The following is a 24,658-nucleotide window of genomic DNA, read 5'->3' as shown; positions in this document are numbered from 1 at the left end:
GGCGACGCTCTGCCCACCAGGGGGCGATGCTCTGCCCCTCCGGGGCGTCGCTCTGTCGCAACCAGAGCCACTCTAGCGCCTGGGGCAGAGGCCAAGGAGGCATCCCCTGCGCCCGGGCCATCTTTGCTCCAATGGATCCTCGGCTGCAGGAGGGGAAGAGAGAGGCAGAGAGGAAGGAGAGGGGGAGGGGTGGAGAAGCAGATGGACGCTTTTCTTGTGTGCCCTGGCCGGGAATTGAACCCGGGACTTCTGCACGCCAGGCCGACGCTCTACCACTGAGCCAGGGCTCTTAGTTTCACTTTTATGGGGGATTGTTTTCTTAATTTCTCTTTCAGACAGTTCATTGTTGGTGTATAAAAATTCCACTTATTTCTGAGTATTGATTTTATATCCTCTACCTTGCTGAATTCATTTATCAGGTCCAGTAGTTTTTTTACTGCTACTTTAGGGTTTTCTATGTACAGTATCATATCACCAGCAAATAATGATAGTTTTACTTCTTCTTTTCCAATTTGGATGCCTTTTATTTCTTCTTCTTGTCTGATTGCTGTGGCTAGGACTTCCAGAACTATGTTGAATAAGAATGGTGAAAGGGGCCACCCCTGCCTTGTTCCTGATCTTAAGGGGATTGCTTTTAATTTTTGCTCATTGATTATGATGTTGGCTGTGGGTTTGTCATAGATGGCCTTTATCATGTTGAGGTACGTTCCCAGAATTCCCACTTTGCTGAGAGTTTTGATCATAAATGGGTGCTGGAGCCTGACCACGCAGTGGCACAGTGGATAGAGCATCAGACTGGGATGCGGAAGACCCAGGTTCGAGACCCCAAGGTCACCAGCTTGAGTGTGGGCTCATCTGGTTTGAGCAAAAGCTCACCAGCTTGGACCCAAGGTTGCTGGCTCGAGCAAGGGGTTACTCGGTCTGCTGAAGGCCCACGGTCAAGGCACGTATGAGAAAGCAATCAGTGAACAACTAAGGTGTCGCAACAAAAAACTGATAATTGATGCTTCTTTTTTATCTTCGTTCCTGTCTGTCTGTCCCTATCTATCCCTCTCTCTGACTCTCTGTCTCTGTAAAATAATAATAATAATAACAATAATAATAAATGGATGCTGGATTTTATCAAATGCTTTTTCTGCATCTTGATATTATCATGTGGTTTTTCTTCTTTCTTTTGTTTATGTGATGAATCACATTGATTTGCTAATATTGTACCAGCCTTGCCTTCCTGTTTGCTAATATTTTGTTGAGAGACTTTTAGCATCTAAATTCATCAGGGATATTGGCCTATGCTTTTCTTTCTTTGTGTTGTCGTTGCCTGCTTTTGGAATCAGAATTATGCTTGCCTCATAAAAGAAGCTTGGAAGTCTTCCCTTTTCTTGAATTTTTTGAAATAGCTTGAGAAGGATAGGAATTAGTTCTTCTTTGAATATTTGGTACAATTTGCTTGTGAAGTCATCTGCCCCAGGGTTTTTGTTTGTTGGGAATACTTTGATAACTGTTTCGATCTCATTTGTTGTAATCAGTCTGTTTAGGATTTCTGATTCTTCCATATTGATTTTTGAGAGATTATATTTTTCAAGGAATTTGTCCATTTCACCTAGGTTGTCTAATTTTGGGGGCATACAGTTCTTCATAGTATTTTCTTATAATCCTTTGTATTTCTGCTGTGTCCATTGTTACTTCTCCACGCTCATTTGTAATTTTATTTGAGTCTTCTCTCTCTCTCTCTCTTTTTTTTTTTTTTTGGTGAGTCTGGTTAAAGGTTCATGGATCTTGTTTACCTTTTCAAAGAAACAGCTCTTGGTTTCATTGATCCTCTGTATTGTTTTTTTAGCCTCTATGTAATTTATTTCCGCTCCTTCCTTCTAGTTCCTCTGGGTTTTATTTGCTGTTCTGTTTTTAGTTCTTTTAATTGCAGGGTTAAGTTGTTTATTTGAGCTTTTTATAGCTTCCCAAGGTATGCCTGTAATGCTGTGAACTTCCCTCTTAGGACTGCTTTTGCTGTGTCCCATAAATTTTGAGTTGTTGTATGCTCATTTTCATTTGTTTCAAGAAATTTTTTTATTTCTTCCTTGATCTTATTGTTGACCTATTCATTATTTAACAACATGCTGATTAGTTTCCAAGTGTATGAGTGTTTTTCAGTTTTTCTATTGTAGTTGATTTCTAGTTTCAAGAGAAAGATACTTGATATGATTTTAATCTTCTTAAATTTGTTGAGACTCGTTTCATGACCTAATATGTGGTCTGTCCTAGAGAATGTACCATGAGCACTTGAAAAAAATGTATATTCTGTTGCTTTTGGGTGAAAGGTTCTGAAGATATCTATTAAATCCAGTTGATCTAGTGTGTCCTTTAAGGCTGTTGTTTCTTTGTTAATTTTGTTTCTTGAGGATCTCTCCAGTGATGTTAGTGGGGTATTGAAATCCCCTACTATTATAGTATTGCTGTTGATCTCACCCTTTATGTCCATCAAAGTCTGTGTTATATATATAGGTGGTTTTACAGTAGGTGCATTGATATTTTTAATGGTTATCTCTTCCTGTTGTATTGCTCCCTTTATTATTATGTAGGGACCTTCTTTATTCCTTACTATAGTCTTTTTTTTTTTAAAGTCTATTTTGTCAGATATAAGTATTGCTACCCCAGCTTTTTTTCATTCCCATTTGCATTAAGTATTTTTTCCATCCTTTTTCTTTCAGCCTATGTATCTCTTTTGTTTTGAGGTGTGTCTCTTGTAGACAGCATATATATGGGTCCTGTTTTCTTATCCATGCAGCTACGCTATGTCTTTTGATTGGAGTATCCAATTCATTTACATTTAAGATTATTCTTGATATGTAGTTGTTTATTGCCATTTTATTCTTTAAATCTACATTCCTTTTTTACTAAATATTATTTCCCCCCGCTTTGTTCTGTCTACAGCAGGCCCCTTAACATTTCTTGCAGCATTGGTTTGGTTGTGATGAATTCCTTGAGTTTTGTTTGTTTGTTTGTTTTTTGTCTGGGAAGCTTTTCATTTCTCCTTCAATTTTAAACAATAGCCTTGCTAGATAAAGAAGTCTTGGTTTTAGGTTCTTCTTCTTCATTACTTTGAATATTTCTTGCTATTCCCTCTGGCCTCAAGTGTTTCTGTTGAAAGGTCAATGTCATCCTTATGGGGGCTCCTTTTTAGGTGATTGACTGTTTTTCTCTTGCAGCTTTTAGTATTCTTTATCTCTTGATGGCATTTACATTATGATGTGTCTTGGTGTAGGTCTCTTTGGGTTTTTTTTAAATGGGGTTCTCTCTGCTTCTTGAATCTGTGTGACTCTTTACTGTATCAATTTAGGGAAATTTTCAGCTATAATTTTTTCAGTCAGGTTCTCTATCCCTTGTTCTTTCTCTTCTCCTTCAGAACCCCTATTATGCAGATATTGTTTCTCTTCATGTTGTCACAGAGCTCTCTTAGAGTTTCCTCAGACTTTTTATTTCTTTTTTTGCTGTTCTGCTTCCGTGCTTTTACTTATCTTGTCCTCTTAAGTCACTGATTCAATCCTCTGCTTTATCCATCCTGCTTTTAATTCCCTTTAGTGGAGTCTTCATTTCTGATATTGTGTTTGTCCTTTTTATCTGGGTTTTTTTTTTTATGATTTCTGTGTCCTCTTTGATGCTTACAGTTTCTCTATTTAGGTGCTCAGTAAGTCTATCCATTGTAGCTTTGAGATATTTAAGCATCCTAACAATCATTATTTTAAATTCTGCATCCGGTAATTTATTTATTTCCATTTAATCCAGGTCTTTTCTGGGGATTTTTTTTGTTGATTCATATGTCTTAAGTTTCTTTGTCTTCCCATTGTTTCTGTGCGTGGTTTGCAGTCTTGTTGGAGTTGTGGTCTCCTTATCTAGTAGAGCCACTTTAAAGTCTTAATTTGCCTGCTTTCAGTTTGCTTTTAGTTTGCTTGTCTCAGCAGGGAGTTTGTTTTCTGATCTCAGCAGGGGGCTTAGTAGAAACTGTATCCAGGATCTCTGTGGGTGTGACCTCTGAGAAACTGAAGGCGTGTTCTGCCAATTTCTCTCTGGGTGTCCGATAGGGTCTTGGGTATCAGAAGGGGGAGGTGTAGCTCAGGTCTCCCTGGAAACCTGGGTTACTCTCCCTTCCCCTTACTTGCTCCTTTCTGCTGTGAGCTTTGTGCTGAGTGGAGCTGGAGAGCTTTTTGGAAGTGGGACACCCAGAACCACTTTAGGCTTGTGCTCTGTGGAGGAGTCTACTCCTCCCGGAGCTATAGTGACCTCCGCACTGGAAAGTGAGTCAGCTTAACTCAGGTCAGCCCAGGCACTGCTCTTCTTATCTCCATTTGTCTCATTCTCCCTTCTTTCCTTGTGCAAGATGAGTCCGTCCTCACAGCCCTCCTCACCTCCGGAGTCCCAGGCAAGTGGCTGTGAGTGATATTTTCTCCTCTGTCCCTTTAAAGCATGCCAGCTGCTTCCCACATACAGAACTTTCACTCTTCTCCCCACTCAATGCTGTCTCCTCCAGTCCCTGGGTTTCTCAACTGGGTCTCTAGTTCTGAGACTGAGGGCCCCCATCTCTCAGGGTCTCTCTCCTTGTAATGAGAGCCCCTCTGGACCCTCAGCCTCATCCTCCTTTTGCTCCTGGGAGCAGGGGAGCCCTCACTGCATCCTCACACTCCCTACCTGGATTGGTGCGGATCCTTCTGTGCTCGTTTTTTGAGACCAATTCTTTTAGTCCAAAGTTGGTTTTTCACGATGATAGTTCTAAATTAATTTGTAATCCAGTTTGGTGGTGGGAGCTGGCTGTCTGCATCTGCCTACCCTGCTGCCATATTGGTGGCCTGTATATCTTTTGATACCTGCTTTTATTTCTTCTTTGACCCAGTTTTTTTTTAAGATTTTATTTATTCATTTTAGAGAGAGGAGACAGAGAGAGAGAGAAGGGAGGGAAGGAGGAGCAGAAAGCATCAACTTCTATATGTGCCTTGACCAGAGAAGCCCAGGGTTTTAAACCAGCGACCTCAGTGTTCTAGGTCGACACTTTTACCCACTGCGCCACCGCAAGTCAGGCACCCAGTCAGTTTTTAGAAGTATGTTGTTTAATTTCCACATTTTTGTGGTTTGTTTACTTATTTTGATGCAGTTGAATTCTAGTTTCAAAGCTTTATGGTCAGAGAATATGCTTGGTATAATTTCAGTTTTTTGAATATGTTGATGTTAGTTTTGTGGCCCAACATATGGTCAATTATTGAGAATATTCCATGTACTCTGGAGAAAAATGTGTACTCTGACATTTTGGGATGAAATGTCCTATAGATTTCTATCATATCCAGTTGTTCTAGTGTTTCATTTAAGGCCAGTATTTCTTTATTGATTTTCTGCTTTGAAGAACGATCTAGAGCCATCAGCGGTGTATTGAGGTCTCCAAGTGTGATTGTATTTTTGTTGGTTTTTTATTATTAGATCAGTGAGTAGATATCTTTTTTTTTTTTTTTAGTAGATATCTTAAATACTTTTGTGCTCCTTAGTTTGGTGCATATATATTAGGAAGTGTTGTGTCTTCTTGATTCAATGTCCCCTTTATTGTTATGAAATGACCATTTTTGTCTCTGATTACCTTTGCTGTCTTGTAGTCAACATTATTATATATGTGTATGGCTACATCTGATTTTCTTTGGATGTTATTTGCTTGGAGAATAGTTTTCCAACCTTACACTTTGAATCTGTTTTTATCCTCATAGCTTAGATATGTTTCCTGAAGGCAGCATACAGTTCAATTTTCATTTTTTATCTACTCTGTTACTTTGTGTCTTTTTATTGGTAAGTTCAATCCATTTACATTTAATAAAATTATAGACACTTGAGGGTTTCCTATTGCCATTTTATATATTGATGTCTGATAGCTCTGTTTCTTGTTTAGTTCTTCTCTTTTGTTTTTCTGTCATTTGTTTTTGTTTGGTTGTATTCCATACTTCTTTCCTTCATTTCTTTCTTTTTAAGCCATGTGTTTCAGGAGTGGTATTTTCAGGTGTGGTTACCATTAGGTAATTAAAATAATATATATCATAATTCATTATAGTACATTATCTCATTACCGCTTCTACACTCCATCCTTCTTTGCTATCGCTAATCTTTGTCCTCTCCCCTTTTTTGTTTTTGTTGTCACAGATTATTCTTGTTTTTATTGTGATCTTGTTGGAGCTTTTACTTGTGATTTTGTTTTGTTTTGTTCTTTGTCTCTGGTCAGATAACTCCCTTTAGTATTTCCTGAAATGGCGGTTTTCTGGTGATAAAATCCCTCATCTTCTCTATATCTGTAAATGTTTTTATTTCCCCTTCATATATGAAGGATAGTTTTGATGGATATAGTATTCTTGGCTGAAAGTTCCTTTCTTTCAGTACTTTAAATATTGGGGTCCACTGTCTTCTGGCTGGTAGAGCTTCTTCTGAGAAATCTGATGATAGCCTAATGGGCCTTCCTTTATATGTTGTATTCTTTTTTTCCCTGGCTGCCTTGAGGATTTTTTTTTTGTCACTGGTTTGTGATAATTTCATTACGATGTGCCTGTAGTAGTTCTTTTTGGGTTAAGGTAACTCGGTGTTCTTTTTGCTTCTTGGATTTGAGGCTCTAGTTCTTTCCACAGGCTTGGGAAGTTCTCATCAATTATTTGTTTGAATGTGTTTCCATTCCTTTTACTCTCCCTTCTCCTTCTGATATACCCATTATTCTTATGTTGCTCTTTCTGATGGAGTCAGACAATTTCTGTAGGGATTTCTCATTTTTTTAAAAATTTGTGAGTCTCTCTCCTCTTCTCTCTGTAGTATCTCTAGTTGCCTTTGTTCTATGTCACTAATTCTCTCCTCTCTCTGGCCTGTTCTATTAGCTAAGCTTGTTACTTCGTTTTTCACTTTATGGATTGAATTTTTTATCTCTTTTTGGTTCATTTTTATGGTTTCAATTTCCCTGGTGAAGTATTATTTTTGTTCATTAAATTGGTTTTTGAGCTGTTCTAAATTGCCTTTCCGAGCTTTCTTGTATTTCACTGAGTATTTTTAGGACTTCAATTTTGTATTTTCTGTCATTAAACTCCAAGGTTTCCAAGTAATTGAAATTTCTGTCTAGAGATTTTTCAGTATCTATCTGAGCTTCATCTCTGTCTTTTGTATCTATGATATTTGATTTCTTTGTCTTAATGGCACTTGAGAGTGATGTTTTTAATAACACTAATAAGAGATAATTTAAAAATAAAATAAAAAGTGAAAAAATGAAAACTCTATCATGATTAATAGAACAAAAACTACAGAGAACAGGGATCAGGAACTGAGGAAAAATGACAAAAGAGAGAAAAAATGAAGTGAAAAACAAGCAAAATGCCACAAAGAAAAATATGAGTCCAAAATATAATAATTTGATGATAAATGATGATTGAATGAGAGAAAAAGGAAAAAAAATAGAGAAAGGAGAGGAAATGGGAAGAGAGAAAATAAAAGAAAAAACAACAAAAAGAAGTAAATGTTTCTGAAATGAAACCATTACAAATAGCAAGAATGAAAAATGTAATAACTATGGATAATGAAGTTCAAAATGAAAAGTAAAAAAAGAAAAAGGAAAGAAGATAAAATGACCAAAATGGAAAAACATTATAAAAATGTAATTTTTTCCTGTTTTTGAGAGGTAACTTCTTCCTTTTTTTTTTCTATTTTTCCTATCAGGTGGCAGTATACTACAAGTTTTGCCCCTGTGGCGCTTTTGGGCAGAGGTCTGCTGGTGTGTCTCTGTGGCAATGATGTAGGCTGGTCCTCAGTCCCTTTGGTAGGCGGGGCTTGTTAGGGATTTAAGGCTCTGACAATGGGAGTCTCAGCTTTCCAGGCACCTCTCCCCTTGTCCCTGCAACCTGAGCTAGCAGCCTGGGGACTTAGTTGTGAGGTTCGCCCTAGCCACTGCTTGCAGAATAAGAGACTCTAAGAGCAGCCAGGTCCTTCCTCCAGTACCGCTCAAAGCTCAGTTCTGGGTAAGGCAGTGGCAACCAGAGCTGCCAGCAAGAGCAGGCAGGGCTGGGAGCCGATTGCAGATCTAGCGCCTTTCTATGGGCCCACGGGCGGGTCCAGCACGCCTTAGTGTGCCTGGGGTCTAATCTCCACAGGCTTTTCCTCATGCGCTGTTTGGTAGCCCACAGTAAGCCACATGTGTGGCCAGCCCCCACAACTCCAGCAATGCACACAAAGGCCTGCACCCGCCCCCTCAGGCACCCAGCGCCTGTGATCTCAGTCAGAGCTGAGAATGAACTCAGAAGCCTGCATCAGCCCACGGAATCACCCAGCCCCGACAGTCTCAGGCCAAGGGGTTTGGCCCATGCACACACCCCACGCTGGTGATCGTGGAGCCGAGAATGCACAAAGGTGCTGGCAACAGTCCACGGAGGTCCCTTTCACTGATAATCTCGGGCTAAGCTCTCCGTGCCCACGCCAATGATGCTAGGTGTAGCCACTCGCACACTGCCGGTGATCGTGGGGCCGGGAATGCACAAAGATGTTGACGATGGCTCACACGGGCACCCTGCACTGGCAATTCTAGGTGGGGCCCACCGCCAGTGCATGCACCCTGCGTCTGCGATCTCTGGCAGAGCTGGTATGTTCTTTCTTCTGCTTGAACACCTACCCAAACTCAGCTCCTTTGCCTCCGCCTCAGACCCTCCGCTTCGCTCGGCTCCAGACAAAAGCACCTTTTCCTCAGATAAGTGAGGAAAATGAAATACCCCATTCTCCATCTTATTTCCTTCCGAGTGGATTATATATTCAGCCACCTTTTTGCCCAGTCATACCTTTGTCTGGTGTGTGTATATTTCAGGTGTTCCTGAGCTTTTCTCTCTGTGTTTAGTTGTTCAATTTGTTGAAATTTCAAGGGGAGAGATTGGGAGTGTCCCTCATGGTGCCATTTCTCTGATGTCACTCTCGCCCTTAGTTTTCACTCAGGTTATTTTTAGAACTATACAATTAGAAAATCTCCTGAAGGTCCTTTGCTTTCAAGGACTACATTCTGAATGTGGAGGGATAAATCGGCTTTTTTATTCCAAGGGGATAGAGAGAGGGCACATACTGCGTGTCTGGTACTGTTCTGGACCCTGTGTACATTCTCATTTCCTCCTGACAACCATGCAGTTATCCCCACTTTGCAGAGGAGGGGTGGAGTCTGAGAAAGGAAGGTTTACCCAAAATCATAAGCTTTGCTAGAAGTAGAACTAGGATTTGAACCTATTTGTGTCAGCCTCCAAAGCAATATGTTTTATCCTACAGCAGTGAAGCGAGGGTGGCAGCAGTGGACTTTATTTCCAGATGGCAGAAGGGAAGGCCCAGGTCCAGGAACTTATGCAAGGTCACAGGAGAGAGTTCAAGATATGCAGAGCTCCACATCTCTTCTGATGTCTTTTCCTAATTTCACTCTTTGTCTGCATGTTTCTCTCTTTAAAAATATACATATACATGTGTAAATATAATATATTTTAATATATATGTATAAATATATTTATATATAAAGTAATTATATATAAATATATTTTTAAAAATTTTTTAAACTCTCAATTTGGAATATTGTGGGAATATTTTTTTAAAACAGTAGTGGCCTGACCTGTTGTGGCACAGTAGGTAAATTGTCAATCTGGAATACTGAGGTCACTGGTTTGAAACCCCAGGCTTACCTGGTCAAGGCACATATGGAAGTTGATGTTTCCTGCTTTTCATCCCCCTTATCTCTCTCTCCCCCCACTCCCCTCTCTAAAATAAATAAATAAAATCTTTAAAAAAATTGTAGTGGCCTCTCAAAGAAGAGTACTCTCAGCAAATGTGTTATGCAGAAGGCACTTTTTGTTGAAGTACATAAGCAGGGCGAGTCTCAAGGCTGTGTAACACAGCGTTTGAAATTCTTTTGCATCTTTGAGCAGAATTTACTGCTTATTGAGCACGGAGAAAGTTTCTGATGACTGCATAAGGAGGATGACTTGAATTGAGTGCTGCAGGCCTGGTTTTCTTTTTTCTAATAACATTTTATTATAGAAATTTTCAAATATATAAAGACATTGAGAGAATAGTACATCGAGCACCCATGTACCCATTACTCAGCCCCAGGACTTCAGCTGTCTGCCATTTGTGTTTCATCTGTCTCACTTACACGCTCTTTTCCCTGGAGTTTTTAAAAGCAGCTTCCAGGCCCTGGCCGGTTGGCTCAGCGGTAGAGCGTCGGCCTGGCGTGCAGAAGTCTTAGGTTCGATTCCCGGCCAGGGCACACAGGAGAAGCGCCCATTTGCTTCTCCACCCTCCCCCTCCTTCCTCTCTGTCTCTCTCTTCCCCTTCTGCAGCCAAGGCTCCATTGGAGCAAAGATGGCCTGGGCACTGGGGATGGCTCCTTGGCCTCTGCCCCAGGCGCTAGAGTAGGTCTGGTCACGGCAGAGCGACGCCCCGGAGGGGCAGAGCATCGCCCCCTGGTGGGCAGAGCGTAGCCCCTGGTGGGCGTGCCGGGTGGATCCCAGTCGGGCGCATGCGGGAGTCTGTCTGACTGTCTCTCCCCGTTTCCAGCTTCAGAAAGAAGAAAAAATAAATAAATAAATAAATAAATAAATAAAAGCAGCTTCCACTTATATCATTTAATAGGGCATTCTCTCTCTCTCTCTTTTAAGATGCAAATCATAGGAAGATTTTTATTGGATTCTGTACAGAAGAGAAAAACTTAGTTGTCAAATACTACAAACAGATCCCTAGCTTTGGGCCGGGTGGTGGTGTGAAGACAGAACTCCCTCTCCACTAAGCCCCAGGGTCAGGCTGCTTATCAATGCAGCGAATAGGCCTGGAACCTGCACAAAGTATGAGAGGGAGCCCTGGGCCCCAGGGTCTTTTGCTTGGGGTCACAGGTCATTCTTGAGAGAAGATAGTTGAGCCTGCTGGCTAAGAATACAGCCTTTAAAATTATTTTTTAGGCTATCCTTTATTGAATACCTAATTATGCACTAAATACTGTGCTACATGCTGTAATGCTTGCAAATAACTGTGATGTAGGTTTATTATTTCCCCTTTTACAGAAGATGAAACCAGGGCTCCTGAGATTTAGTAATTTGCTTGAGTTCAAGTAATTTGCCTGGCAGTTAGGAAGTGATGGAACCAGGATTCAAGCCCAGGCTTTTGGTCACCCCTCTGTGTACTGCTTCCTGTCCCAGTCTTTGCTGCTTCTTATAACCACAGAAGAGTTCTCTTCTATGGCACTACCTGTCATGTTTACCGAAGTATAGTGGCCAGGGATTTCTTTCTGTACATAGTGCCAATAGCAAGGCCAAGCAGTGTCCACATTTATCACTGATATAGGAAGGATGTGTGAAGGGGAAGGGGATGGAATAGGGTGATGGAAGGGGAGATGAGAGACAAACAATGATGCAAATGAAGTATTGTGGCACTTTTGAATTGACCTTGGCCTTGTGTTCTTACTATTCTTAAATTTTTTCCCTTCAAAGTTGCTATTATTTTTACTCAAGCAGAAATAAATAGAAAGTAGGGGAGAGAGCATGTGGTACGATTTTCCCCTGGGCCCCTGGTGTCAAGAGCAACAATTATCAGGTGCCATTTATTGGTGCCAGAGCCATAGGTTGCCTAGGGTCTTTGGGGGCCTCTGTCCCTTCTTTTCTCTCTTGGTAAGGCAGAAGGCTAGTCTCCATTCTAATCTCCCTGCCTATCTCATTGAAACTACTGGAGTACTATGCCTTTGTCTTCTTGGCACTGGGCACACATGGCCAGTGTGCCTAGGCTTCCCGTTGATGTGTAAGGCTATTTGCCTGTTTCCCAGGCAGTCCCTGAGAGGAAATCAGGTCAGAGTACATGAATCTTTTTTTTAATTATCTTTTACTCTTCTTCTCACTTGTCTTTTTTTTAACTCTCTCCCCTCTTATCTCAAAATAGTGAGTTGAGTGAAAGAGAGGCCAGCCTTATTTGTAGAGGAGAAAGGACAAGGAACTGAGGTAGACTCAGTGGTTGAGACCTCTTGGTATTAAGCTTGCAGCATTCACCTGTGAGGGTTATATATATCATTTTATTGTGGCCCATGTGCTTTTTAAGAAGACCGAGTGGCCTGACCAGACTGTGTGGTGCAGTGGATAGTGTGTCAGACTGGGATGCAGAGGACTCAGGTTGAAACTCCAAGGTTGCTGGCTTGAGCGTGGGCTCATCTGGCTTGAGTGCAGGTATACCAGCTTGAACGCAAGGTAGCTGGGTTGAGCATAGGATCATAGACATGACCCCATGGTCACTGACTTGAGCTCAGAGGTCGCTGGCTTGAAGCCCAAGGTCGCTGGCTTGAGCAAGGGGTCACTCACTCTGCTGTAGCCACCCAGTCAAGGCACATATGAGGAAGCAATCAATGAACAACTACAGAGCCGCAACAAAGAATTGATGCTTCTCATCTCTTTCCCTTCTTGCCTGTCTGTCTGTATCTGTTTCTCTGTCACAAAAGTAAAAAAAGACCGAGGGGATGGTGGGGCTTATTTGGGGACTTAGTTGGTGATAGAGAAAGGATCAGTGACCAAGATATTAAACTTGGCTTACCACTTACTGTTACTGGTGGCCTTAAACAGATCTCATAGTATTCTGGGTTTCTGTAAAATGACTAGTTTTTAAAGTCTCGGGTAACTTCATCATCATCATCACCGAGATCATTGTAACCTGGTGAAGGAAGGGGAGAAACATTCGCCTCTTTCCTTAATTATAAGAGTAGATTTGATTTCTACCCCTTAGGTATAGTGAAAGTAGAGGGTTAAAGTGGCATTGTGAGTTCCCTTCTAGTCCTAGCAGTTTTGGAGACAGTTTCTCTTCTAGCTTCATTTGTGTATCTTTCTTTAAGTAGAAAGAGGGGGTAAGGTTGGCAGTTGGGATAAAGGATCATCTCAGAGTCCTGGTTGGTGGTGGGGATAAAGGATCATCTCGGAGTCCTGGTTGGTGGTGGGGATAAAGGATCATCTCGGAGTCCTGGTTGGCGGCTGGAATAAAAGATCATCTTGGAATTCTGGTTGGTGGCTGGGATAAAGGATCATCTCGGAGTCCTGGTTGGCAGTTGGGATAAAAGATAATCTCAGAGTCCTGTCCCAACCTCAGAATGGGCGTGAGACCAGAGGCAAGGTGTTCAGGGTACTGGGAAAGGATTCTGTGTTCTTGTGCCCTTTCAGCAGCTCTTCATAGTGGTTTAGTGCCATGGTAACACTGTTTTCCCTTCCTTTTTGTTTTCTAGTACCTCAACATGCTAAGAACTTGTGAGGGCTACAATGAAATAATCTTCCCCCACTGTGCCTGTGACTCCAGGAGGAAGGGGCATGTTATCACAGCCATCAGCATCATGCACTTTAAACTTCATGCTTGCACTGAAGAAGGACAGCTGGAGGTAAGAGTTCAGCATGGGGCTGGGGCTAGGAACATGGGTATACTTGGATACTCACTTGCTATGTTTTAGTTCCTTGTGGGTGGTGGTGGTGCTGGCATGAAGTCAAAACAGTTTTGACTGGATTAGATAAATACTTACTGGACTCACACTGATCTCAACCTTTACACGATACACTGACTTATTTTTCTGTCACAGTCTTGTCCCTGAAACGATCAGACATCTGCACTTACTTCTGTTCTGCTGCCTGGTTCAGAACTATCCTACATAAGCTTCCCAGGATTCTCAAACTTATACTCTTGTTCTCGGTTGTTTAGAACCAGGTAATAGCATTTGAGTGGGATGAGATGCAGCGATGGGATACAGATGAAGAAGGAATGGCCTTCTGTTTTGAATATGCACGAGGAGAGAAGAAGCCTCGATGGGTTAAAATCTTCACACCGTATGTAAGTGGTAGCCAGGGAAGCATGCTTGGGGAAAGTAGAGTGGCTTCAAGTTTTCCTCAAACTAAATGCCCAAGTGGAGGGAGCTCTAGAAATCGCAGTGGGCTTGAATCAGAACCTGTTAGAATTCTAGAGCCCCAGGTTCTTCCTGTCTTTCCTTGAGGCCCAATTATGATTGGCAACTTCACATCCTGCTTGACTCACAGTTAACACTAGAAGGAGCCAGAGAATAGTAGAAGGGCTAGGCCTGGGTTCTGTGGAGCTGTCTGGGTATTGCTGTGGGCTGAGCAAGTTTGGAAGGTGGGGACACTGGGGGCAGAAGTTCAAAGGCATGGCCCTGTGGTACCTGGTCCACAGAAGTCAGTGAGTGTTGCTATGTTTTTTGTTGTTTTTTTTTTTTTTCAGTTCAATTACATGCATGAATGCTTTGAGAGGGTGTTCTGTGAGCTCAAGTGGAGAAAAGAGGTAATTCTAAACAATCTTGAATGGATTTTTTTTCATCTTTGTTTAAAATGTTTAGGCCTATGGCCAGATATCCGGGGACCCCCCCACCCACCTCCATCTTCATCTTTCTGGGACTGATTATCCCATGTGAGCCACGATACACTTCCAGAGATGGCTAGTTAGCCTTGCTTCTTCCCTTGTCTAGAGGATGGCTCCTGGGTGCAGGCTGTGCTGTCTCTCATGACTTCATGGGCTCTCCTCTGCCTGTTTTTATAAGATCACCCTCTACGCTGTTCCTGATCCAGGGCAGCCGTCCTCAGTTTTAACTGCCATTGCCCTGACTAGATGAGTCTGTAAGCTAACCAGGAATATGGATTTGTAGGCAGAGTTTTGCTCCTGCTCTACTGCTGTCTGTGTATGCCTGTGCTGGAGCAGAATTTGGAAGATTCTGAATAATTAGCCACTTAGTTCAAGGAAAATGTTTCCAAGATTCAGCAGATAGAGTCAAGACATGAACGTGTATATTCTCTCTCTCTTTTTTTTTTTTAATTGGGGTGACGTTGGTTAATGTAATTACACAGGTTTCAGGTGAACAGGTATATTCTTGGATAGTAGAAAGAACATTGGGCTTTGGGAATCAGATCTTGATTCTCTCACAGCTTTTTTTCTCTCTGATTATAGGCAAATCAGTCTCCCTAAAGCCCAGTTTTCTCTTTCTTTCTGATGTGTAGAATAGGAAGGCTGAGCCAGATAATTAATATCCAAGGTCTCTTCCGGTTCCAGAACACTGGGATTCTAGGTAGGAAGTAGTATTGGGGGAAGAGGCCAATCAGATCAAGCCATCCAGTCGGATATTTTCTGATTCTGTTTGAGCGGTTGCCTCCAGACGGAGGAAACGTGGACATCCAAGGCTTCCCAGTAACTTTTTTTTTTTTTTCCTTTCAGAACATTTTCCAGATGGCGAGGTCACAGCAGAGGGATGTGGCCACCTAGCCTTTCCTTCTCCCCTTCCCTTCTCTTCACCTTCATCCTCTTATCCCTTTTGTCTCCTATGTCAGACAGAGTAACCATTAACACAAAAGAAAAGGAAAAGAGTCATTATATTCAAAACCCCTAAACTAAATATTATTAATAATCCTGAGTTTCATGTCTCTGGAATTGAGCCGGTAGAAAACAACAGATTGGTCAGCACCAGGAGTCAACTGATTAAGTAAGATAGGAAAAGAAGTAAGCCCAATCAACTCGCCAAAGGTATCTTTGTCCTTCACCTGGGCCTCACACCAACAGACTCTCCTTGTACTATATTTTTAAAACTGGAACTATGAACTCCATCCATTTGCACTATTCAGACATATATATGTATGTATGTAAAAATTATATATACACAAATTAGCTGCACGTATATACATATATATATTTGTTTTTAAATTTCATATTGATGGCAGTACCTTTTTTAGCTTGTGTTTTTACACACCTTTCACTAGAATTCATGACTTCTTTCTTGCTTTCTTTATTTTGAAACAAACTTTAAAAAGGAAAAAAATTTTACAGGGAAAATACCTCTCCTCATGAAGGACTTGAAAAGTTTACAACCTGCTTTTTTGTACTGAGTGCAGAGTCTGGCTCGTGGACTGGGAAGCAGGGAGCACAGTTTCTTTATCTCTCAAGAGGCTGTGCGGGAGAGAGGTGTGTTCCTAAAGAGCAGCAAAGCTGCAGGTCTGCAGGAGAGTCTGCGGACGAGGTGTGGTTTCTGAATTCCAGAACATTTTTCCTGGCCCATCTCTGTCTCTCCCACTCATGGCTTTCCAGCCACATTCCACATCTTCCCGCTTCCCTGGGCCCCTGTGTGCTTTCCTCAGCTGACCTAGAATGGGGAGGCAGGGAGTGGGTTTAGGTGGTTGATGCTGCAGGAACCTGAAACATTTCATGGTGGTAATTTCTCATTTCCCTGCCTCTTCTGAGGCAGGGGTAGTACTAGGGACCAGAGTTAAAGCGGACACCTTTAGGCACAAAGGTTGGACTTAGGTAGGGGAAAGGAAGGAACAAATAAATACCCTATGTTCATAAGCTTTTCCCTACCCAATTTGTGACCAATAACCACCTGTAACTATTACATTATCTGTGACTTCCTTAAACAGTTGTGTGGGGATGGACCTTACAGTAACCCCAGGCCTTGGGGAAACTTTGATGGGTCAGTGGTCTGTCAAAACCATAACCCATTTAAGCCGGCTGAGGAATCAGGAAGGAGCAGTAGGAATATAATTGACTTGGGTTGGATCTCAGCTTTGAACTGAAAGGAGACTGAAGGAAAACGTTTTTGTCTCTTAAAGAGCTCCTAATCTGACCTTGCACTTAGCCCATTGGAGATCAGGAGCCGGGGCTGACTAGACTAGGAAGACAGTCTCAGCCCCAGGCTCTGTCTTTAGATAATTGCACTGGGAGCTATAAGTCAGGCTCTTGTTCAACTGAAACACATCTAGCTTTGAGTCTTCTTTTCTTTTTCCCTTCTTCACCTTCTGAACAGAAACCTCCATAGGTGGCATCTTTTGCTTTGTCTAACTGGGAGACAACCTTAGGTGGTTGTAGTCAACTGCACTGAGCAGTGTTGGGGTGGTTTGAAGTTTCTTTTTTTGTAACTTGTTTTTGCAGATCATTGTGAGGCCACTTTTTCCCTCACTTTTACCCTGGCAGCCATTTGCCCCAGGGGAGTGTAGGATCATATAGCATACCTTGTCTTCTCTCCCCTTCTCCAAACCCAGGTGGAATCACAGAGTGCAAAATGTATGAATGCTGACTGTTAAAATGTGCAGAGAATGATCCTTGATTTGAGGGCTTCGACATAAGATTAACTTCTTTTGGCTTAAATGAATTTAATAATGAGCCAAAGGACCCTGGAAAGAAGACATACTGATTTCCTACTCCAAAATGCTAAAGAGGATTTGTTCAAACTATAAAAAAATAGCAATTTTCCCCTGTTCCCTCAGAGTAGGCCAAGAATAAACAAATCCAGGAGGCCACATGACAGCCCAGGTGCTGACATCCGATGTGAGACGTGAAGATTCCCTTAGGATGGAGGTCCCTTAGTGGATGCTGCTTTGTCCTCTTTCTGACTAGAATTCACTTGGTGCTTTGGCCACTGGGTGCAGGCCCCATAGGTAGGTGGTCTGTTGGCAGAATCTGTGCAGGAATGACCGTTACTGAGGCTGTACCAGTGACACAGCATCCAGCTGCAGCAAGGTGGGGGAGGCTCCCGAGGCAGCGCCTTCTCCTCTTCCACGTACAGCGGCCTCCTGCAATGGAGGCAGAGGCTTCTGTGGCACTCCAGAAGATCCAGCTCTTCTTTGCATGAAGCAGTGTTAATGTGACATTCCTTTCCCCCTTTGCTCCCCAGTTCCTCTCTAATCCTTGCTCCCTCTCTTAGTCCTGGGTTCTGCCCAAGGAGGCTTCTTTTTCAGTTTCTGTCTCTGGGAAACGAAAGTGAGCCCCCCACCCCCACCCTGGCCCGCCCCTGCCTTGCCCACAGCAGAGCCATCAGGATTTTCCTGGTCTCCTATTGTCCTCACCCAGTTTCTATCCTCTTTGGTAAAAGCTCCAAGTTTTTTATGGATCAGGAGAAGATGCAGGCCCTATAAAATCCTGTCCCTGTAGAAAGGTTCCCTGGGACCATGCTTTGGGCTCTGCTCTTTATATTTTTATTCTGCTCTCCATTTTTCTGCCCTTCCCTTGCCCTAGGCCTAAGCTCAGCACAGGTAAGTGCTCAACGCAACTCCTAGGCCTGTGCAGAGAGCTATGTTTGACATGGGGAGGAATTAGAGAAATGTTTGACATCCCCATGTCTGGCCCATGTGGTTTCTTCTACTTACCAGGCCAGTAGCTTTGGGTTATCCCCTCTGATAGCTCCTAACCCAATGCTTGGAGCAGCAAGATAAGAGCACTGACAGGAAGTGAGACCTTTGCCTCATCTCAGAATTTGCAGACTTATGGATCTGGCTCCTAGGAAGCAGTTTTCTTAAAAGGGACTGCATCCCCGTTAATCTGAAGTCCCCAGACCTAGAGGGATTACCTTGCTCTCCATCGTGCTCTGGCTGGGTTGATGCAGCAGTAGAAACCATTTGGTCTTTTGGACTCCCAACATCCTGCTTGGTCCCGTTACCAGATTGATTGTGTCATGTTAGCCTCCTTTTCAAAGGAGGTTGATGTGCTTGAATACTGAGAGAGAGACTAGAGGTGATGGGTATGCTTTAGCGGCTCATCTTCCTGTCCCACCTCCTGTGTTCCTCTTCTATACCTGAGCATGTCATGCCAGGCCTTACACCAGGACATCAGCTCTCTCCTCAGCAATAATCTCAGGTGTGTGGGAAGCTTAGGGCTCTGGGGGAGATCAGAATTGAAGAGGGAAGTAATATGGGGTGAAGGTTCTTGGCCAACTGCTCAAGTTGGACACCGATTTTATATCATGCCCCCTTTTTAAGCCCATGAGCCGGGCTTCAGTTTTCCCCAGGCCATGCACACTTTTAATTTATTTGAGAGAAACTAATTGTATTTTCACTGCAGTATCTTGTATTTTTTATTTGTGATTTAAGAAATGTGAAGAGAAAATACACAGACACATAATGGCTAACAGTGTTTCTTTCATTCCTTGTTCTAGAGCTAACCACTCTAAAATTGTTTGGTAATGTCACTTAGTGTAATTAATTGTAACATATTCTTTTAAATAAATTGATTTATTGATGAAACTATTCTTTGGTTTCCTAGACTACAAATCCTTTGGGTTGTGTGGCAAGAAGTGAAAGGGGGCCTTCAAGACTTGAGTTAGAATGGTCAGTCTGAAACTGGGAAGGAACTTTTAACTAGTTCTCCCAAATAAGCAGGGAGGCAGCCTTCAAGGGCATATGATGAGGAAGGTGGAGGGGGAGAAGCTGGGAGCCCTTGGCCTGACGCTGTGTTCAGTGGCTCCTTTGAGGATTCTCTCCTCTCCCCCAGACCTCAGTTGATTGTGCCAGCCTGCACAAAGCCCATGTTATGTTAGCTCACAGGACTCCTTGCCCTCAACCTTATACAGATAGAGCCTGGCAAAGGCCTTGGGACAGATCTTAGGTTAAATCTGAGGGTGTCTGGTTCACTGGGGAAGGGGAAAGCCTCCTTCCAGCTTTTCTTGGCAACTGGCAGGTTGGTATAAACCCCCAACTGTGTCTGACCTGGAGAGAACGCCAGCGGACTGACTTATCCCATATGAGATAGCTGACAGGCCAAGCCCTTACCTGGGTCTTTTCGTGGGCACTGGGGAGAGCCAAACCAAAAACACAAGGCTGATTTGTTTCAAAAGCGTTGTTTATTTAAAATGCTTGGGTGCAAGTGTGCCAAGATGGATGCAAATGCTGGGAAGGGTTGGAGTAGGGTATTTATAGTTTAGTTAGGGGTCTTGGAAAAAGCGGCTGACGTCACTGCCTCTATAGGTACAAAGTAATACCTTTTTGTATGTGGATTGGAGAGGTGCCACAGTTTCTCCAAATTGTTTATCTCCTGGCTCAACTGTGTAACGGAGGCCTGTGCTAGTTCAGAAGGTCCTGGGCGGGGCAGGCCAGCTGAGGCTTCAAGCCAGCCAGTCCCCCCTCCCATTGGTTTGCACTGCCTTTGGAATGGGGAAGGGGGGACAGGGACTGATCTCCCAGAAGACTGCTATCAGAGGATAGCACCCTAGGCCTGTAGCCTGGCTTTTATTGTGATTTCAACTCCTCTAATTGTCAGGTCCCTTCCCAATGTAAGTTTTCCCTGACTTTTGCAAAGATAAACTTTTAGCTACATTTCAAAGTGAAGGCCAGGAGGCCACTAAGGGAGAGAATAGCAAGCCAATTAACTACAGCCTCCCAGTGGGGGTGGAAATGTGCTGCTTTGAGCCTGGGGAAGAAATTGGGTGAGGGGAATTTTAGTTTTAAAGGGGGCTATGGTTTTAAAAGCCGCCCTGAACCCAAACCTTACATTCCAGCCTTTTGTTGTTTATGGAAAAGGGACAAAGGTCGCAGTCTTCTGTAGCTGCTTCTAGCTGATTAGGGTCAGTGAAGTATGTATGGGGAGGAGGATGGACGGGAATTGGCCGAAGCCTGGAACAGTGGTAGCTTGAAATAACAGTCTTTCCTACTTGAAATAAGTCTTTCCTATTTGAAATAACAGTCTTGCCTACAGACTGGTTTGTAAATGTCCTTAAGCAGTCATCTGCTTGGGCACCGGTTGGTACTGGTGTTGGTGCGCAGCCTGGAGGAGGAAAATGCGACTGGTGGTTCTTGTAACTGCTGTCTTGGTTAGACTCTGTATAAGAACTCTGGTGCATGGGGATGAAGCAGCAGCCTGCAAGAATTAACACTTTTAAAAACAAAATAGACAAAAAGAAAAAAAAAGAACACTTTAGTGATAATTATAAGAGTTTTTAAGAGAGGGATGAACTCCTGTGCTGGAGTTGCTGGGTCCCTGGGTCACTGGACTGGGTAGAGACTGGTTGTTAGGCGTTGTATCAACATTGGGAGAGAGCTATGTTAAAGTACAGGTTCCTGTCCAGTTAAGTAGGAAGGCAAAGGTAGGCATCCTCACCACAGAGGAAGAGTATTTTCTGTTGTGTCAGGCAGGGAGAGATGAATTGAGAAAAGGTGAGAAAGAGAATAGGGAAGTGTGCTTTTTCTTTTGCAGTTCTGCTGTCCAGGTTGATAATGTAGACCCTATTGCAGCACTGATAAGGGGAGAGAGATGGGTAGGTAAGTTACTTGCAGGGTACAGTAAAAATGAGAGGGAACCACAGTGGGAGGTGATCTGGAAAAGGGAGAGGGAGGGATAAGAACAATTCAAAGAAGAGGCTTGTAATGTGGGAGAGGAAAATCAGACTGGTTGGAGAAAGCAGGCATTTGTCTAAGGAGAGACCTGATAGTCTTATTTGTTGAGACTATTGTGTGATTGGAAACTGCAGAGTGACAGTGATGTTGTATGCTGTTTTGGGCAACGGGCAGCTGAAATATTTTCTGATATTTTAGTGAAGTGTAAGGGGGGCTTGAGTTAGTAGGAGAGTGTATAGAGTAGCAGGGTCTTTTATAGGGAGAGTTAGGGATGTATGTATTTAAACTGTCATGTATGTTAATTTCACATCCCTGGGCTAGGGTGAGTGTTCTGGTGAGAGCTACTAGTATATCTTGTTGGAATGTGACTTCTAAAGAGGGATTTGGCTTTGAATCATTTGGTAGAGGGAAGGCTTGAATTCGGAAGGAAGAAGAGTTTATGTAGTTTTGTAAGATAGACTAAGATTGTGGTGAGAAATAGGGATTTCCCTATGAATGAAGAAGAAACACAGGGGACCAGGAATTTATGGAGGTTATAGAGAGGTTAAGACAGACAAAATAAGAAACACAGCGTGGTGGATCTGGTATAGAAGTAAGGGAAGAACAGATTGCAACTATGATATGTTTTCAGTTGCAGTCTGTAAAACTGCCTTGTAAATACTTGTTCCTCTGATCAAACCTTCTGCAACTTATACAACCTTCTGCAACTGACACAACCTTCCTTTTCTATTCAGAAATAACCATCTTTCAGAACAACTTACTTTCTTTTTAAAAGTACTTTCTTTTCATACCTTCATAACTTTTAGCATTAAAACCATATAATTTCTTTCAAATTGAGCAGAATTCTGCTTTCATAAACCTTAACTTTTAGTGAGAACTGAGTCAGTAATTAGCAATTTTAGGTGGATACTTTTATGAGCTGTGGATGAAAAATAAAAGACGGAGTCGCGAACTAACCCTGACAAACTCAGGTGTGCCCTCCACAATGGCCTTGTGGATTTAGAGATGGAAACACTCAGGACAAGTTAATCAAGCCTTTCCAGCTAAAAGTAGTTTATGATGGGTAGTCATATTTTAGGGAAGTGTTTTCTTTATTCATCCTTGGCAGCCTTTTGGGATGACTGAAAAAGGAGAAGGGGAATGGCTGCTCAGCAGGCATTTGAATTTTAAAAGTGTCCCTTTTTTCCCCCTTTTCTCTGAGGTTCTGGCCTGACCCCTCCTACTTTTACAGTTCGCAGGGAGTCTGAAGAAATGTTAATTTTTTCTATTCTCAGAACTACAGCTTTCAGACCTCTAAGTAGAGGTTTTAAGATATTTAAATGACCTAGCTTTCTCTCTTTTCTCTGAGTTTTTACTGTCTGGAGAAAGGGGACAAGATTTTTGACGTGGGTTGGGAAATTTGGCCATCAGTCCCCACAAAAGAGACCTCAGACTATTGGAGGGGACCTTTGTACTTCAGTAAGAAGAATAAATTGTCCTGGTATTTATAAGGAAATAATTAGCCTACCTGCCACGACCAAATTTCCTCCCAAGGCTCAGAAGGTGGGCGTCCATCCTCAGGCGTTTTAATTCTTCAGCGGCCAGGCTCCAGAAAGGAGGTGGCCAGCCTGTCAGCTCCGGAAAGGAGGGGCCAGCCAGTCGGGGAAGGGATGGGGTCTTACCTAGAGAAGTCCGATCACAGTCCAACTTCCAACGGGGACCACCGCAGAGGGGCAAGGCTTTCAGGGCTGGCCTGGATTAGAGCGCTTGCTGGTCCAGTGACCTTCGTTGCCGCACTTGAAGCAGGCACCAGGCAGGGCATTACTGCTATCTCAGCCCTTGGCCTGAGGTTTCTTTGACAGTGGCTTTTGGCCCTGGTGGCCCTAATAGCTCTGCGGGCCCTTGATGGCAGCAGCAAGCAGCTGGTATTTAGATCCTTTGTTTTTTTGCCTCCTCATCTGGGTTATTAAAGACGGTAAAGGTTAGTGTTAAGAGATCCCGCTGAGGGGTTTGAGGGCCATCCGTTAACTTTTGTAATTTATGCCTAATGTTGGGGGCAGACTGGGAAATGAAATTTATGTGAAGGACTAGTTGCCCTTCTGTGCTAGAGGGGTCTAGGGTGGTACATCTCTCTGCGATAGGTTGGTTAAGGAAAAAAGGACATGGACTCGTACAATGCCCTGGACCCCAGCTACCTTGTGTAAAGGGCACTCTAAGACAGGGGCTGAGGTAGGGGAGGGAGCAGGGCTGAAGACCTATGGGTCCAGAGCAGGTTTGTGCTGGTGGAGAAAGGGTCGGTGGTGGCTGCAGTTCTGAGAAGGTGGGGAGTCAGGATGTTGAGGAGCAGAGGGAGCAAGAGGAGCAGGCAGGGGTGAGAGGTCCATGGTCAGCAGGATGGAAGGAGAAAGGAATATTTGAGAGGGAGAGCAAGAATCACAGAGAGTGAGTTGTGACCTGAGTACAAGGAAGACCTGGACACGGGATCTCAGACCACTTTCGGTTTTGCCAGCAGAAATTATTAAGATCAGTTAGGATGTTAAGATCAAAAGTGCCGTTTTCAGGCCACCTGGACGAATTGTCCAGTTCATACTGAGGCCAAGCAGTGTTACAGTAAAAAATAAGGCACTTTGGCCAGAGATCCTAGGCTAAATCTAGGGTCCGGAGGAGGCAGCCTAGAGGCGTTGTCTTGGGGATGGCTGATTGACAGTTCCCCATGATGTAGTGGGTGAGTGTCCAGCAGTCTACAAGGAGTTAACGGACCGTCCAGGATGGTGGGATGGGCGTTCAGACAAGGCAGGGGTCCCCTTATGGCAGTCCAGCCAGAAGCAAATCCCTGGCAAATGCCAGAACCACTCCTGACCAACCTTGGATTTTCAGAACCCTGTGGATGACAGGATTAGAGATGCAAGAGGAGTCAGGAAATTCCTGCTTATAGAGCTGCTAAATTCACTCACTGGTGTGATTGTTGCCTGGTGTGGATGTGGGAGGTAAAACGAGAGGGCAGATCCCTGTGTCCGGTTTTCATTCGTCTCCATGCAGGGGAAGAAGGGAGTTTTCCTCTTGGTGGGTTCAGGAGGTGGGGCCAGAGGGTCAGGGGGAGCTAGTCCCTCAGCTCAGGGGGGAAGGGGAGGCAGGATCCTGAAGTTAGCCTGAGAGGGGCTGCCACCGGTCACTTGCTCCCAGGGTGGCAAAACCTCACCCGTCTGGGGGTTGGGGTTAGACCAGGGCTCAAGAACCAATGGCTCGTGAACCAGATATGGCTCTTTTGATGGCTGCATCCGCCTCACAGACAAATCTTTAATTAAAAAAATAACGTTAAAAATATAAAACAGCCTGACTTGTGGTGGCACAGTGGATAAAGCGTCGACCTGGAATGCTGAGGTCGCCGGTTCAAAACCCTGGGCTTGCCTGGTCAAGGCACATATGAGAGTTGATGCTTCCTGCTCCCCCTCCTCTCTCTCCCCCCTTCTCTAAAATGAATAAATAATAAAATATTTAAATATATATATATATATATATATATATATATATATATATATAACATTCTCATGTATTACAATCCATTCATT

At 43.3% G+C, this 24,658-nt stretch overlaps 1 protein-coding gene across 1 annotated transcript in view; it reads left to right on the top strand.

Annotated features, from left to right (window-relative positions):
• Positions 1-19,029, top strand: part of SNX27 (sorting nexin 27) — a 120,364-nt gene extending 101,335 nt beyond the window's left edge. Inside the window, exons 9-12 of the mRNA XM_066262131.1 lie at positions 13,256-13,405; positions 13,720-13,848; positions 14,251-14,310; positions 15,235-19,029. Coding sequence (XP_066118228.1) covers positions 13,256-13,405; positions 13,720-13,848; positions 14,251-14,310; positions 15,235-15,282 — 387 coding nt within the window. The 3' untranslated portion in view covers positions 15,283-19,029. The remainder of the gene's footprint in view (positions 1-13,255; positions 13,406-13,719; positions 13,849-14,250; positions 14,311-15,234) is intronic.
• The last annotated feature ends 5,629 nt before the right edge of the window (positions 19,030-24,658 follow it).

The sequence above is a fragment of the Saccopteryx bilineata genome, chromosome 2 (genome assembly GCF_036850765.1).
Source record: "Saccopteryx bilineata isolate mSacBil1 chromosome 2, mSacBil1_pri_phased_curated, whole genome shotgun sequence".
NCBI classification, from domain to species: domain Eukaryota; kingdom Metazoa; phylum Chordata; class Mammalia; order Chiroptera; family Emballonuridae; genus Saccopteryx; species Saccopteryx bilineata.
The sequence above is the reverse complement of the archived record's forward strand: the minus strand, read 5'-3'. Positions and strand labels throughout refer to the sequence as shown.